The sequence below is a fragment of the Sapajus apella genome, unplaced genomic scaffold, assembly GCF_009761245.1.
Source record: "Sapajus apella isolate SASKATOON/1434 unplaced genomic scaffold, GSC_monkey_1.0 scaffold412, whole genome shotgun sequence".
In the NCBI taxonomy this organism is placed as follows: Eukaryota; Metazoa; Chordata; class Mammalia; order Primates; family Cebidae; genus Sapajus; species Sapajus apella.
In genome coordinates, this window is record NW_022437348.1 from 13907 (window position 1) to 30978 (window position 17072).

The following is a 17072-nucleotide window of genomic DNA, read 5'->3' on the forward strand; positions in this document are numbered from 1 at the left end:
TTAAGGCAATGAGAACTATTTTTTAAAGTGAGCTTCTAGGATTATAAATATCTTAATAGTAAGAATATGAAGAATAGGGATGGTTTTGCTAATCCAATGAATACAGAATTGTGGGAGTCACTATATTTCTATGAATAAGAAATTAAGATTTCAGTATTAAGTAATGTTGCTCACATTGTGTGAGTGACAGGGCAGTGGAGGATCTGAGAGTGTGGCAGGTGCACAGACCTAGTGAGTCGGAAATCAATATGGAAAGGTGAGGATCTATGGATATGAACTAATAGTATGTAAATACTTCACAACATTCTAATAAATGAAGTTAAAAACTAACCCAAAATTATTCAAAACACAAATTTCTTGACAATTATTCTGTGAGTAGAGAGTTTATAAAGAAATCCCACTCCTGTTTTATCTTCTGATACTCATTGTCTGTGAGATGAGAAAACCATCTCTAATTATGCATCACGGGGAAAATCTGTAAACCAAGAGTGTTTCTACTGAAGAGCCTGGTGGATCAGGACACCAGGAAGGTGCTGGAAACGCTGTCAGGAGCGCAGTGCACAGAAGGTCCAGGGCAGAGTCACCATGACCAAGGACACGTCCATGAGCACAGCCTACATGGAGCTGAGCAGCCTGAGATCTGAGGACACAGCTGTGTATTACTGTGTGAGACACCCAGTGTGAAAACCGCATCCTGAGAGTGCCAGAAAATCCAGGAAGGGGGCAGCTGTGCTGGAATGGAGGAGACGACAAAGAATATTAGATTAAAGACTTTCTTAGCAAATGACATTAAGTCATTAAACAAGGAACCATATTAATATGTATTAGAGAAATTTTAATTACTTGAGAGATTTCTCATACATTTGTCCTGTAAGCAAATTCAGGGATTAGAGAATGAATCACATTAACAAATCTGATACAGAACTTCCTCTAAACAAATCTTTGTAAACGTCAATTTCTGAATCAGTGTTGTAAATAGTTTGGAATGCAAACACAAGTTCACATATTAAATCTATTTTTATTTCTATTAGAAGTGCCAAAAAGTCTCATTTTGTGCACGTAGCATTTTGAATTTCCACCATCGATGCATGATAGTTCTTGGTTTTCCACATTGAAATTGCCATTTATTATTATGAGAATAACCATGCTCATAGGTGAGTAATGGTATCTAATTTTTATTTAAATGCAAATGTCCCTAAAAAAATTCAGATTTAATAATTTTTATATAATTTTTGGTGAGATGCCTCTCCTAATAGTTGGCTTATTTTTAACTGCATAGTTTTCTTTTTGATTAGTTGTCAGTTTACTTGTACATTGATTATAAAATCATTTACTGAATGAAAAGTATTCATTTAAAAAATAGGAGCCTTGAAAGTATTTTCTCCAAGTCTGTGGAGGTCTTTTACTCCTTTATCAGTGGGTACTACAGAAAAATGTTTGTTTGTATGTATGTGTTTGTACAAATTTAGATAAAAACATTAAAAATTTTATTCATTCATAGATTGTCTTTGGCATTATCTGAAGTCTCATTATAAAACAGACTAACAGTCATCATTTTTCTTCATGTCTCTAATCTCAGGCCACAATCAAATCATGAGGTTTAACCTTTACCTACCTGATTGGAGGACTATCCACCTAAGATATTTGGAATGCTTCTGTAAGGAGATGTATTCTTCTTCCCATTATTTCTTTTTTTAATCATCTATTAATATCTGTACTGGTTTGTGGATGTCTATTTCATACTCTGAAGAGGATCCATGCTACATTACTCATTTTATTGTTGAAATCACCACAGATTTACCAGGCCCTGGGAGCTCATTTAGTTTGGATCCTGCGTCCTTACAGCACACCTCATCCTTTGGTTTTTGAACACTTTCCTGTTTCCTGGTATTACGATAAATTCTAAGTTTGTTTTCTATATTACATTCTCATACATAAAATCAGCCATTTTCTAAAGATTTCTTATTTCTGATTTTAAAGAATGGTATTAAAATAAAAAATGGTGACACTGGGTATGTGTGTTGTTAACGTGGTATGACTACCTGTAGGGCCTCTCAACCAACTGATCTAGTAAATGTGCATGTTTATATGACCTCATATTTATGGGCACATCAAAACTATTTATGTATCTAGTGTCCTGTAACTTGATAACATTAATAATGAGAACGCTCTGGCCTCTCGACCCAACTATGTCGCCATGTGGACCTTTCTAGCCTTCCTTCCTTGACTGTCCATGACCACCCACTACAAAGTGAGGAACCCCATCCCACCATATGCCATTGTGTTACTTAGCTGCACAGTTTCAGGACACAGGAATAGCCATATCAGAAATGTAAAGCTGTACCCTAGTAGGAAACATGTTTATCTTCTAGGATAGAGTGCTTTTGTGTGGTTTCTTTACCCTTTAAACTTACAGAACTTCCTGATTTTCAAAGTTCCTTGGGTCAGTAACTTCATTTTCCACTTTCTTCAGTGAAGTCATTTCAGTTACACAGTATAGTTTCATTTATTTAAAATTCTGAAAAAGCCAAAACTATAGCCAAGTATACAGACAAGATATTCAGGAAGTTAGAGAGTGTGTGTAAAATAAGTAAACCTGGCACTGTTTAGGAAGAATAAGACTATTTTTAATGATATACAATGGTGGAGACATGGCACAATTAATTTGTCTAAGCTCATAACTTTGTGATGAGAAATATAAACATAAATATTTAAAAATTAAAAATATCTTCAGCAATTTATTAACCCCTGAATTAAATGCAGACTGTATAAAATTATCTAAGAACTTATTTGGGAGCGTGGATATGTTATGAGATGCATGCAACAAAGAATGAAGTCATGTTCTTCACTTGCATATACAGTGTTTCCATTCACTAAATACCTTTTATTTTTTAAAAAGGTGGGGAGAGATAGCATGGGGAGAAATTCCAGATATAGGTGAAGGGGAGGAAGGCAGCAAATCACACTGCCAAGTGTGTACCTATGCAACAATGTTGCATGTTCTTCACATGTACCCCAAAATCTAAAATGCAATAAAAATAAAAAACAATATTCTACTTGATGCAGGTTTTTTCTTCATGACAAGCAAATACCCAAGAGGATCCTGTCCTTTCATTGATCGAGAAAGATTTTCCCAAAGTTCAGTTCAGTTCAGACATACACTGTCCCTGAATGGGCATTGACGCTTGTCAACAAGTGGACTCTTCTGTCAGAGAAACACACCTTTGCTCTTGTGGATTCTTCCCTCAGACAAACACACATGTCCCCACATGGACTCTTTCCTAGCCTACCACATATGTCTTCACATTTACTCTTTCCTCAGGAAACAGACATTTCCTCATGTGGACTCTTGCCTCAGACAAGCAAACATGTCTCCATGTGATCTCGTCACACAGATAAGTACACGTGTTTCCACACTGCCTGTTCCCTGACACAAGCACATATATCCAACGTTGAACGGCTTTATGGCAAAATGAACTCAAGGTAATGACAACAGTAAACCCCCTCCATGACAAGGTGTAGATCTGCATTTTTTTCATTTTAACTTAACTTTGCCTCATTTTCAGGAACAGTGGTTTGCAGCTCTAAGTGCACTGATTACAGACAGATGTGCATTTTCTCAGGAAATCTATTTCTTATGTTTTTAGCAGACTTATTTGATGATAATATTTGCTACTCTGAAGATACCTGGACACTGTCCACATTAGAGAATAAGAAATAGTAATGGGCAGATTAACCCTGTGGATCCAGACCCAGGAATCCTATGACCCTGCCCTCCCTGAAATAGAGACACAGATGATGGATGAGCAACGCTGAGTGGTGCACCATGACCACAAAAAGAAAGACATGGAAAAGTGTCCCCTCCCTTCCTGATGAAAGGCAGCTCATCCCTGTTCCTTCAGGCCCTGGTGAGGAGCCACTCCATGTCTGTGCCCTTCCCCAGTGTCCACACCGTGGGGTCTGCACTGATCTGGATTCCCTTCTCATCACCCTCAATATTGGGGTTCCTTGTGGATCAGGTCCAGCTGTGGCTGCTCCACATGGGGCTGTTCTCAGTCTGCTCCCTCTGTGTTTGCAGAAGTCCTGTGTGAAGTTAACTGGTGGAGTCTGAGGGGGAGAAATTGTGCAGACAAACAGTTCAATGAGCCTGTCCTGCAAAGCCTCTGGATTCACCTTCACTGATTGCAGCATAAGCTTGGTCCAGAGCTTCAGTTTGTGTGGGTGGCAACAGGGAGAAATTCAAGAGGAAGTTCTCAGCGGTGCCCTCCATGGGTACACAGAAGCTTCATGGTCCCCAGGGCACCCTTATGTGCATGGTCTCACTGACATCTTTACTTCTTCTACCACCACGTTTGCTCTGTAAATCACAATGAATGACACTTTCTTCATCAATTTCATATTTGATAAGTCTTTTTTTGGTGTCTTTTAAAACACTGGTAACTTTATCCTATATAATATCCCTGTTAAGACCTTAAAGTCTTTTTTGATGTCCACTTTGTCTGAAATTTACACAGCTACTATAACTTTCTTTTGGTTCATATTTTCATAATCCATGTTTTCTCATTTTATCTTTTCTATTTCTGAATATGTAGGGTAACTTTCTTGTACATAGGTAATAGTTGGGTCTCACCTTTTTAAATCAACTACAATAAATTCTATTTTTAAACTAATATGACTTTTTTCTGTTAAATTTGTTTAAATAAGCATTTCATAATGATGTTTATCTATTAATTTACTATTAAATACCTTTTATAACTGTTGTATTCATTACCATAAGGTTTACAATAAGAATTGTAACTAGATTCTAATGCAAATACTGATATGATCTTGATATGAAGTACAGAGAGAGTGTAACTGTGCTTTGAATTCCTCCTTCCCACCACTCTTTCTTGTTTATTCTCAATTTGCACTTACATACACGATGAAATGTAATATATAATTTTTTATTGTTTTATAAGTTTCATATTATAGCAATTACAAAGATAAAAACTGCAATTCATCTTGATATTCCCATTTTTTACAATCCTAATTTCTTTGCATAGATTTATGTTTTGAATTCATATCACGTGGCTACTAGCAGAGAAACTGTTAAAATGTGCACTGAAACATAAATGTGCTGACAGTGAATAGTGTCAAGATCTTTTTTTGATGACAGAATTTCATTTGCCTTTCACTTTTAATGAAATTGTAATGCCAGTAGAATTCCAGTTGGCATTTCCTGTGTAATTTATTTTCTTTATGCATTATTTTCTTCCTAGACATGATCACATATTACATCTGCTGGGCCTTTATTACCTTGTTTCTGTGAATCTAGTCAGGGTTGGATTTCAAGTTTATGTTTGCCAGGACTGTCAGAGTTGAAGTCAGCTTCTCCTGTTCACAAAATCTTCAGGTTCTTCTGGCAATACTTGCTTTTGTATTCCTGTTTGTGTTTAGGTCTTTACTTTTCATTTTCCCCAGAGAGAGCTTATCTCTTCAGCTGTGACAGGTGTATTCTACTGACAATTTTACTTGGTGACTGTTTGTGTGGTGAAGGGGCTTGGACACAGGGGGACATTTCTCCAGCCTTCTGACTGAGCCTCATTCTTAGCTACGGGTGGTGAGTCTGGGTCTGAAGCATGGCCTTCCAAGAGTTCCTGTACATTCCCTTCCTCAAGTGTCAATGTCTCTTCCCAGCCACAGTGGTTTCTCATCAGTGTCCTCAGCTTCTGACCCACTGTCCTTACCCCACAGATTTAGGATTTCATTCCTCAGGAAAGAGATGGGAGGTGTTTCTGGGTAGAGTCTCCTTGGCATGCTCTGTTTCCTTGTGTTCTAGTTGATTCTACCAGTGCCCACAGGACACAAGATTTAATAAATGCCTCCCGCATATAGTGAAGGGGGATTCAGCATTGATTGGAGCTGCTGTTCTTCCTCCTCAGTCAACACCACAGGATGGCAGGTGGATGAGTTGTCTGGGGACTTCCCCAGTTCTGTGGGAAAAGCCTACAAGTACCGGGAGTTTCACACTCTAACATCATTAGCACACACATCCAAACAACTCAGTAAACATTTCCAGGTTAGCTTTTTCCTATCTTAAATACCATGCTGTGAGTGTCACCTGCCCTAGGAACTATAATAAATGGTCCCTAGTTCTCTCTGCAGGCCCCTATTTTCTCAGACATTAGGTTTTTTTTCTCTGCGACATCAACTCAGATATGCTGAAAGGTTAATATTTTTGTTGTTGTTTAGGTTTTTTGTTAATGAGTTCAGAATAAGATCATCATTTTCTCATTTTTTACATTCCCATGCTTCATATTGGTTTTCTAAATAAAATTCAGAAACTAAGACAACACATCAATTGTGCATTATTTGGTGGTTTTTTAAAGAATTTGAGAAATATTCATGTACTGAAATGCAAGGAACCATTGAAATCAAGGCATGCCTCATTCACATAAAAACACAGGGACATTATCGAATAATCGTGCTGAGTGAAGGAAGCTAAAGAATTAACAGTAAATTTCATGTGATTTCATTTGTGTAAATTGTAGAAGATGAAACTATTCAAAATTGACATGGAGAAGATCTGAATTTTTCTAAGAATAGGGTGGTGAGAGTAACAAAGTGGCGAAACAAAACTACAGAGGGGTGGGAGGAAAAAATAGAGGTTAATTTAATTGCTGACAACATGATTGAAGTGCTGGTTCAGTGTCTGCACACATATATCAACATTTTCCAAGTGCTGAACTATTAATTTGAATTGACTATTGATTGATTTTTTAATAAAGCTGCAACAAAAATGAATCTATTGGCTGAGAAAGAGAAAGAAAGAGATGAATATTGGCACTTGAATAATCACAGACTCCTTAAAGTACACACATGTGAACACTGATTGTATATTTCAGGTAAACCCAACAAAAAGCAAAATTAATTAAAGTTGTTATGACAAGTGGGACACCCTGAAAACCTCACTGGGTATGTCCCACACTGCCCTGGAGCTGTCTCAGGGGAGCAGTCTCCTCCAGTGTTAAAAGACGCAGGCCAGATAATGTGCCTAATTCTGTCCCGATGTGTGATACTGGGCACATTGCACAACTGCTCTGTTCTGTATGTAATTTATCTTCTCTAAAAATGTGACATTGACACTTGCATTAAAATTATTCTGTAAATATATAGATATAAAATATGATGATTGCTGAATAATTATCAAGGCACAATCACATAATCTGAAGACATATTTTCCTGAGAGACAGGATTACGGCCAATGTTTTCCAGGACACTCTCATCTGCTCTGGGCCCTGCCCTCTCCTCAGCTGCCCCACCCGGGAACTTGCTATATAGCAGGAGACATGCAAATTGGGCTCTCCCTCTGCTCATAAAAGCCAGCCCAGCCCTGACCCTGCAGCTCTGGGAGAGGAGCCCAGCCCCAGAATTCCCAGGTGTTTCTATTCAGTGATCAGCACTGAACACAGAGGACTCAGCATGGAGTGGGGGCTGAGCTGGGTTTTCCTTGTTGCTATTTTTAAAGGTGATTTATGGACAACTAGAGACACTGAGTGTGTGTGGACATGAGTGAGGGGAACAGTGGGTATGTGTGGCAGTTAATGACAAGGGTGTCTCTGTGTTTGCAGGTGTCCAGTGTGAGGTGCAGCTGGTGGAGTCTGGGGGAGGCTTGGTCCAGCCTGGGGGGTCCCTGAGACTCTCCTGTGCGGCCTCTGGATTCACCTTCAGTAGCTACTACATGGAATGGGTCCGCCAGGCTCCAGGGAAGGGGCTGAAGTGGGTTGGCGAAATTAATCCTAATGGAGGTAGCACATACTACGCAGACTCCGTGAAGGGCCGATTCACCATCTCCAGAGACAACGCCAAGAACTCGCTGTATCTGCAGATGAGCAGCCTGAGAGCCGAGGACACGGCCGTGTATTACTGTGCGAGTGACACAGTGAGGGGAGGCCCGTGTGAGCCCGGACACAAACCTCCTGCGGGGGCGCGTGGGGCTACCAGGGGGCGCTCGGGACCCACCGAGGACCTGCCAGGTCCCAGGAGCAGGTGCAGGGGGTGGATCCATTTCTTAACTGCAGGAGGCAGGCTTGTTTTTGCAAGACTAAGCAGTCTTATGAGATTGTCATATTTTACTGTGGTTAATTTTCACGAGTTTTTATTGAGATTTGTGTTTTGGTAATTTTTAAATTTATGTGTGGGGCATTTTTTAAAAATACATACCTTCAAGAAATAATTTTTCCTATTAATTCGCACTTATTCTTCCAGAGTTTTATTAATATCTGTTGATATCAGCAACTGCATAGCTATGGGGACATAAATTTACATCCGTAGAAATATGTATACACAGACTTATGCATATATCTGTAGTCTTTTATATTTACTATAAAATAATTATGAAATATGTCCTAAAGAATGAAACTTAATGATTAACAAAATATAAATTATAGTAATCCATAATTGATTTCAGCCATTCTCTATAGTTTACATAAATTGATGTCTATTTGTAAGCTTAAAGATAGTGTAGTGCTTATTTAAAAATAGCCAAGAACAAATTACAAACGTCCTTGTCACACACACGAAAACATAAGTATTTGAGGATTTGAGGTGATGTATATGTCAATTACCTCGATTCAATTATTCCATATTGCATTCATAAATCATTATATAGCTTTGTACCCTATAAATGTATACAACTAAAATTTCTCAATTTTTAATAAAATTTTAATTACATATTTTTGAATCCATCCTACATCATGAATTTTTCTCCCTGCTCAGGTGTGATTAGATTGCCTTGAGAAATTCATTCACCTTCTGGTGTTCTGAAGGCTTCAGCAAGTAGCTCCTAGATGGGCAGAAGCAGGCAAACCATGTGTGTCCCTAGAACTTGAAGCCTCTCTCTCCTTGGATTAGGCCACCTCCTCAGGATTACATGGCTCTTCAGTTTTTTCAACATGCTGTCGTGCCAGATAAGCACAGAAATACCTAATTTCATTATACTTTGCTTCGATTTTTCAAAACAACATACATGAGACCCTTCCTGTGCTTCAAAGTTTCTTCTGAGGACTTTGTATGTGTTACATACTTTCAATTTTTTCTGAGATGGAATGCTGACATCTCCTTATTAGAGATTATTCTTTTAATTTATCTCTTACAATTATTTTTTCCAGAGCCCCCACCCTCCCATTCAGAACCATGGAATGGAGCAGTGCCAAGGATGAGCAGGGTGCCAGGGGCCACCGCATGTGCCAAGTGGGAAGTGGATGCTGAATAAGCTGTAGGCTTTTGTCAAGGAATTATTTGAAGACATGAAGAACACAGATAGGTGACAAATAAAATACATTCACATCCCTTCAAGGGTGAAAACTGAGGAAAGTTTGCCTAAGTGTGTATAGAGGGCCCTATGGCTTTGTTTCTGCCTAGGTCCCAATCTTAGAGTTCTCCCAGGATTTTGTGGTTAGCTGGTCACTCCTCATCAAGAACTGACCGCTACTGTCTTTTCTACATTTCCCCAAAGCGCTTGTCTAATCTGATAACCAATTTGTCTATAAAATGTACAGTTGAAATACAAATATTCATTTGTAATCATCTGGCACAAGTTGTCTAAGAAAAGTTGATAACTAGATGTTTTTCAATCATTTTCACTTAAAATCAGTGGCTAAGCAGTGGTATTTTTTGATAACTACTGTGACTCTTTCAGTAGTTTTATCTTCTGAGAATGTAATCTTGTCTTAGCTTCAATATTATGGGTTTTTTTGTTGCAGTGACTTCCAGCTTTATATTTTCCAGGAATCTGGGATAAACTCGTGATTCTAAGAGTTCCCTAATTTGTCCAGTTTGGTGCGTGTTCCAGAGTATACAATATACTTTCTTGTTTACAAACCAAACCAAAGCCATGCACTGCCCCAAAACATGCTTATTTCCAAATTTGAAAAATCGGAAAGTTCTTTTTTTTTTCTTTTTGAAATGGAGTCTGGCTGTGTTGCCATGCTGGAATGCAGTGGCATGATCTCACTGCAACCTCTGACACCCTGGTTCAAACAATTCTCCTGTCTCAGTCTCCTGAGTAGCTGGGATTACAGGCATGTGCCACCAAGCATAAATAATTTTTGAATTTTTAGTAGAGATGGGGTTTCACCATGTTGGCCGGGATGGCCTTGATCTCTTGACCTCATTATTCACCTGTGTCAGCCTCCCAATGTGCTAGGATTACAGCCATGAGACACTGCGCCAGCCTGGAAAGTTCTAATAAATACAATCACTTCTGCCATCTGGGTTAATTTTACATCACATAGGAACCATGTTCTAAATGAAAGCTTACATTAGTAACAGCAACTTTAGATAAAACCTAGAATTTTACTATTGAGATGCAAGTCGTAGCAAATAATATTAGATCGAGGTTCTCAGTGAGAGTGTCTAAATCTTTTCAGTGTATAGAGTCTTCCTCATTAACATGAAGCATTTATAAGCACATTCATCATTTCCAGCCATGCTTCTCCCTGTCTCACTATCACCACAAACTATGACCTCACCTGGAACTTGGGTTAATTTCCAAATAAATTATTTTGTAATCTTCATTCCTCTAGATTATTATGGGATGCTATTTCATTAGAAAGTTAAAAATAAAAATTGTACTAACTAAACAACACAAAGTCACTAATAAAATGCAAAGCCTGGATGGGAGAGGCTCCAGGCCTGGATAATGCAACAGTTCATGTATGCAGGTAGTTTCTTTACCCAATTCTACACCCAGCATGTCAGCTTCATGCTCCATTTGACTTCTATTGTGCAGTGACATGGGAATGGCACCCTCAAGGGTTACACACACGTATAAAATCTGCTGGGAATAAGGGAGGAGAAGATTCTGCAATTTTCCTCTGAAGGACCAGGAAAGCCCGGACAGCCCATGCCCCCGATCTCCATGACTGCACCATGTGCCCACATGGACATTCTTCCTTGATAGGATAAGAGAACTCCTTTCATGAGGCTGAGCATTTTATGATATAAATTACTAGAGACTAACATTGAATTTTTAATAATTAATTTTTATAACCTAAATTCAATTATCCCAAATTGTTACCTCTTTCTTCAGTGTAAAATTGCTTGCCATGATTGAGTTTTAGGTAAATTCCCAATGTTTACAACTAAACTTCCAAGGGAGTTTTGAGAACAAAAAATAAATGAGGGCAGAGAAACCCATTTTTACTGTATTTGCCACCAAACTTGAGTGAATCCAGCTCTACCTTTGATCACTGCTGCTTCTCTGCAAAGTTCAGGTTTCCCCTTCTCACAATTCCAACACAGACTCTTCCTCTCCCAAATGCTTGGCCTCCACGTTCTGTAAGGTCACACTCTGTTCTCAGATTGTTATCTAAACCATTTTATGAGTGTGGGAATGAGCCATTAAATGGAAATTTTATATCTTCTCAGCATGAATCCCAAGAGAGGTCATGAATTATTCTCCTGGTTGTGGTAACTGATTTGTCTTGGCATGTTCACTACTAGTAATATTCAAAGCCATTTCATTTAAATATTTGTTGCTTCAATTTTTGTTGCTATGACACCCCACTAGCATTATAACATGACCTCGTATCCAGGCTCAGTTGTCATTAGTAATAACCACATATGTCAACAGCTAAGCAACCTTTTTCCAGCAGACATAATGTTCTCTTTTCTGGGGATAAAGGCACACTGATGAGCTAACCCCACTTACAAGAACATATACACAGTTATTATATTTTCATTTATTTGACTAATAAGTTATATCATTTTCTCTTCAAATTATTTACCCTCCAGAAACCTGAACAAAATCTTCTGCATCTATTCAAATCATAAACTCAGAAACCACATGGTGAGTAAAAGCTCACCTGGTTGTGGACACTGGTTCCAGCTCTTCCCCTCCAATGTCCCACCACACCTCAGTCCACCTGTCCAGATTCTATCAAGAAAGCGTAGCTCCTGCACAGTCAAGGAAACAATTTAGTGAAGAGAGAACTGCAGATGATAGGAAATATTTGAAACTATTCATATGACAGAGGATTACTATCAAGCAAATAAAATAAACTCATCTAAACTGCAAATAATAATGTGATTAATAATGGGCAAATAACATAACGAGTTATGTTACAACATCTCTCAAAAGAAGAAATTAAAAAGGATAGATAGATACATAGGTGTATATACATACATATATTGCTAGAAATCACTAACATTCAGGAAACTGCAAATTCTCAATGAGATATCTTTTCATTCTTCATCTTTGCTAGAAAGTCTGTTATAAGAAAGACAAAAAAAAAAAAACACCAAAGCTGGACAGGCTGCATAGAAAGGGAAACTCTTATAGGCCACTGGTGGAAATGTAAATTACTACAGCCATCATGGGAAAAAATAGAACTACCATGTAATTCAGCAATCCAACTGCTGCGTGTATATCTATTTAAATAATTAAAGAAAAAACTAATATTGAAGAGATACCTGTACACCCATGTTTATTGCAGCACTAATCAACATAGATATGAGATCAGCGTATGCATCTATCAACAATGAATTGATGAATAAAATGTGGTATATTTACACAACTGAATAATATTTAACCTTTACAATGAAATTCTGCCATTTGAAGCAATATGGATGTAATTGGACACCATTATGTTGAGCAAAACAAGCTCGACACAGAAAAATAAACACCACATTTTCTTAGTGTTATGTAGAAATTTTAAAAAGTTGATTTTCTAGAAGTAAATAGTAGAGTAGTGGTTATAAGATGCCAGGAATGGGAGGAGACAGAGAGATAAGAAGAAATTTGTTAACAAATGCACAATTACAGGTAGACAGGAGGGACATGCTCTGTTGTCCACCAGCACAGTAGGGTGAATCCAGGTAGAAATATATTGTATATTTTATGTTTACAAGTAGGCAGAAGGGGCATTTTGTATACTACCAACACAAAGAAATGTTAGTGTCTGAGTTCATGAATTTGCACATTGTTCTCATTTGGTCATACCACATGGCACACATGTATTGAAATATTACACTGTACCCCATAAATATAAACAGATTTCATGTGCCAACTTAAAAAATTCCCTTTAATTAAAAAGGATATTACTGGCATGCATTACACATGATTTAACACAGAGCCAGGAATGAATGCCATTTTTATTTGAAATAGTGAATTTCCTAACAACGTAGTTGCATTCATTTGCACAAACTGTATTTGATCATGGTAAGCAAAGACAGGCTTATACATAGAATAATATATACTTCTACTTAATACTATACATGCAAATAATTTGAAAACAACTATGTAAAAAAAGTGAAGTTGAGGAAATGTGTGCCATAGCATGCGATATGTGAGCCCTTTCTTGTGCACCACTCTGTCCATGGTAGATGTGTGGTTTGCGTGTCTGTGTATGTTTGCGTTTGTTCTACTTGGGGTTCTCTGTGATTCTAGGATCTGTAATTCAGCGTCTTCCACAAAATTGAGAACATTCTCAGCCATTATTTTATTTTCAAATATTTTCTTTGTATTATAATTTCTCCTTTGCAGATTTAAAATATACATATACTATACTTTTTGATATTGATGCTTAGTATATTTCTTCACTCTCTTTTCCTTTGCAATTTACTTTGTGAAATTTCTAGTGATGTTTTATGCATATGGTTTCATTTAAAACTGACTCAGCTCTACTGATGGACATGCCCAAAGCTTGCTCAATGTTTATATTGCATAGCTTTTAACATCTTATGCATTTCCATTTTTTCCTTTTTAATATTTTCATATTTCAGTTCCCTATCTACTTCTGCATTATGTCCACACTTTCTGTAAGAGATTTTACATATGAATTATAGTTACTTTATATATTTTATTTAATTAGATAGTTACAATATCTGTATCATTTAGAAATCTCATGCTGGTCATTTATTATGACTTTGGCATTTCTCATTAATTTATGTAATAATTGCCGATAGCCACACATGTTGGGTTAGACAGTTGATATTGGCTTATTATTTTATTTTATGCACTTTCTGCCTGTATTTGTCCACACTACCTTTGTGGAGCCTTTATTGTGGAAGTGTATGTGAATCTTCTCAGAGCTACATCTGAAATTTACTTTGGCAGTGGTCGTCAGAGTTGAAGTCTGTTTTTCTGTGTCCCCCAGAGACATCAGATCCTCCAGTGGTACCCTGTTTTTGTTTTCTGCTTGGCTTTGCCTCTTCACTGTGTCCCCTCCCCCAGAGAATCTCTTTCAACTCCCTCAGGTGGATTAAAATTTTATTTAACTGACAATTGTGAAATTCATAGAAGGCAATAGAATAAATGAAGATTTTCTGGACTTTCATGAATCCAAATTGTGACTATGAGTCTGAGTGTGACCTTTCACATGTTTCTGGACTTCCTCCAGATGATATGTTGGTGTGTGTGTTCTTGCTCTTTTCCCTGAGGTAGAGTCCTCTTGTTTACACCAGTTGTTCCCACAGCTCCAATGTTCTCTTCCGGTGTTATCGCCTTCCAAATTCACTGACCTGACCCACAGATTAAGACTGATTAAATAAAAAATAGAGGGGAGACAATTCTCAGTGGAACTTAGATGAAGGCCTCTTTTACCATCTCAGTTCCTAAGGGTTTGCACCAGTGCCCTTAAGATGCTGGTTTTGGTGGCTGGTCCCTGCAGAGTAATTTCTTAGCTCTGCAGTGGGGATAAGGGAGGTGAGACTAAATTCATTTCAGAGTGTAGGCTCTTTTTCTATCTCAGACAGACACATTGGGACAGAAAGATTTTTGTGACTGTCCCCATTTTGGGGAAAAGGAATTCAAGAGAATAGGAAAGCGCTTCAGTGTGTGGTCCCTGAGAAGTTCACACTACAACACGTTTACCACACTCGATTTCAAGGTGTCCAATATAAAAGTGTGTTTTTATCTTGTAATAGCTACATTTTATATGTCATACTCTGCCTCAATTCAGCTCATACCCTAGGTTTCTTACTCACTACAAGAACTTGCCTCTCCCTAGATTTCACATTTGATGTTTACCTTGAAACTTCAAGTATCTAAAGTATTAAAAAACAAATTGGCCAGTGGTGGTGCCTCACGCCTGTAATCCCAATATATTGGGAAGCCAATGGGAGTGGATCATCTGAGGTCAGGAGTTCTAGACCAGCCTGGCCAACATGGTAAAACACGCCTCTACTAAAAATACAAAAAAAAATTATCCAGGCATAGTGGTGGGCACGTGTAATTCCACTATGCGGGAGGCTGAGACAGGGGAAGCAGAGTTTGCAGGTCAGACGATTGAACTCCAGGCTAGGCAAAACAATGAGACTCTATCTCAACAAAAATGCAAATTCCAGCTTCTCTGTTTATCTATTATTGTTGAAGTTATGGTGGTAAAAAATAAGTAAAATATATTATTCATCTACGTACATTTCTAAGCTGTGTAGCAGATTTTTTGGTAAGACCAAGAGTAATAAAAGAATGCAAATATTGTTAAACTGCTTAATAGGAAAACAAATTATCATAAATGTGTTCACTGGAATGCTATCCATAATTTATAATAAATAAATGCCTGATACACAGAACAACAAAGTAAAATATCTAAGTATTTATGTTGAGTAAAATAAGCCACGTGTGGCGAAATGGAGGAAATACTGACATAAAAAAACATTACCGACACAAATATTTAAAAATGAAATAGGGTGATCAGGGCAAAGTGTTTATCACAACACAATTTCATAAAACAGTATATGTTCCGAATACCATCATTGTCAGCAAACTCCTGCAGGACACTGTCATCTTCTCCGGGCACAGCCTCCCCACCAAGCATCCCACCCTACAGCTTGCTATATAGTAGGAGACATGCAAATAGGCCCCCCTGTACTGATGAAAACCAGCCCAGCCCTGACCCTGCAGCTCTGAGAGAGGAGCCTTAGCCCTGGGGTTCCAAGGCATTTCCACCTGCTGATCAGCACTGAACACAGAGGACTCAGCATGGAGTGGGGGCTGAGCTGGGTTTTCCTTGTTGCTATTTTAGAAGGTGATTCATGGAAAACTAGAGAGACTGAGTGTGTGTGGACATGGGTGAGAGAAACAGTGGGTATGTGTGGCAGTTTCTGACCAGGATGTCTCTGTTTGCAGGTGTCCAGTGTGAGGTGCAGCTGGTGGAGTCTGGGGGAGGCTTGGTCCAGCCTGGGGGGTCCCTGAGACTCTCCTGTGCGGCCTCTGGATTCACCTTCAGTAACTACAACATGGACTGGGTCCGCCAGGCTCCAGGGAAGGGTCTGGAGTGGGTATCATACATTAGTTATAATGGGGGTAGCACATACTACGCAGACTCCGTGAAGGGCCGATTCACCATCTCCAGAGACAACGCCAAGAACTCGCTGTATCTGCAGATGAGCAGCCTGAGAGCCGAGGACACGGCCGTGTATTACTGTGCGAGAGACACAGTGAGGGGAGGCCCGTGTGAGCCCGGACACAAACCTCCTGCAGGGGCCCCCGAGACCACCAGGGGGCGCCCGGACGCTGTGCACGGGGCTGTCTCGGGGCAGGTGCAGGTGCTGCTAAGGGCTGGCTTCCTGCCATGGTCTGGGGCTGCCTCGTTGTCACATTTCCCCAGGGAACCTCCCAGATTTACAATTCTGTACTAACATCTGACGTCTCTAAAGGCAAAACTTTCTTTTCTCCTTTTTGTTTCTTTTTGTAACGGGAGTACAAATCCTCACATCACAGTTTCAATTCCACAGTGTCACTTTGGGGACAGAAATAATCCTTTCGTGGTCCACAGAATGAGAGTCCTGAGGAATCCCTGGGAAACCTGGGAAGTGTTTTCCAGTTGGACTCAGGGCAGAGACCTCCATGGGAATCTTTGACCAGAACAGGCTTTAAGTTCCGATGGGAGCCAAGAGACAAGCTCACTCAGGGTCAGGGTCCTAAAAACCTGATAGTTTCATAGCTTTTCTCTCTCGTCTTGTAAAACGGTGCACATCTGACTCAGACTGCTTCAGTTGACCCTCTTTCTGCTCATCAATTTTGTTCTCTGTACATTCGATTCTCACAGTTCCCTTTCTCCTCTTCCCTGAAAACAGAGGATGTGTTC

At 38.9% G+C, this 17072-nt stretch overlaps 1 long non-coding RNA gene and 2 gene segments (V, D, J or C); 2 read left to right on the plus strand and 1 right to left on the minus strand.

Annotated features, from left to right (window-relative positions):
* Positions 1 to 7388: 7388 nt before the first annotated feature.
* LOC116545860 lies at positions 7389 to 11973 on the plus strand. The segment is given in 4 exon segments: positions 7389 to 7507; positions 7611 to 7935; positions 9351 to 9354; positions 11963 to 11973. Coding segments are annotated over 4 exon segments (378 nt in total).
* Positions 7801 to 16495, minus strand: LOC116545862. The gene is made up of 2 exons (XR_004266485.1): positions 16457 to 16495; positions 7801 to 7955 (listed from the first exon to the last, which is right to left on the minus strand). It is a non-coding gene; the product is annotated as an uncharacterized LOC116545862 (long non-coding RNA).
* On the plus strand, positions 15862 to 16657 carry LOC116545859. The segment is given in 2 exon segments: positions 15862 to 16010; positions 16112 to 16657. Coding segments are annotated over 2 exon segments (558 nt in total).
* Positions 16658 to 17072: the final 415 nt, after the last annotated feature.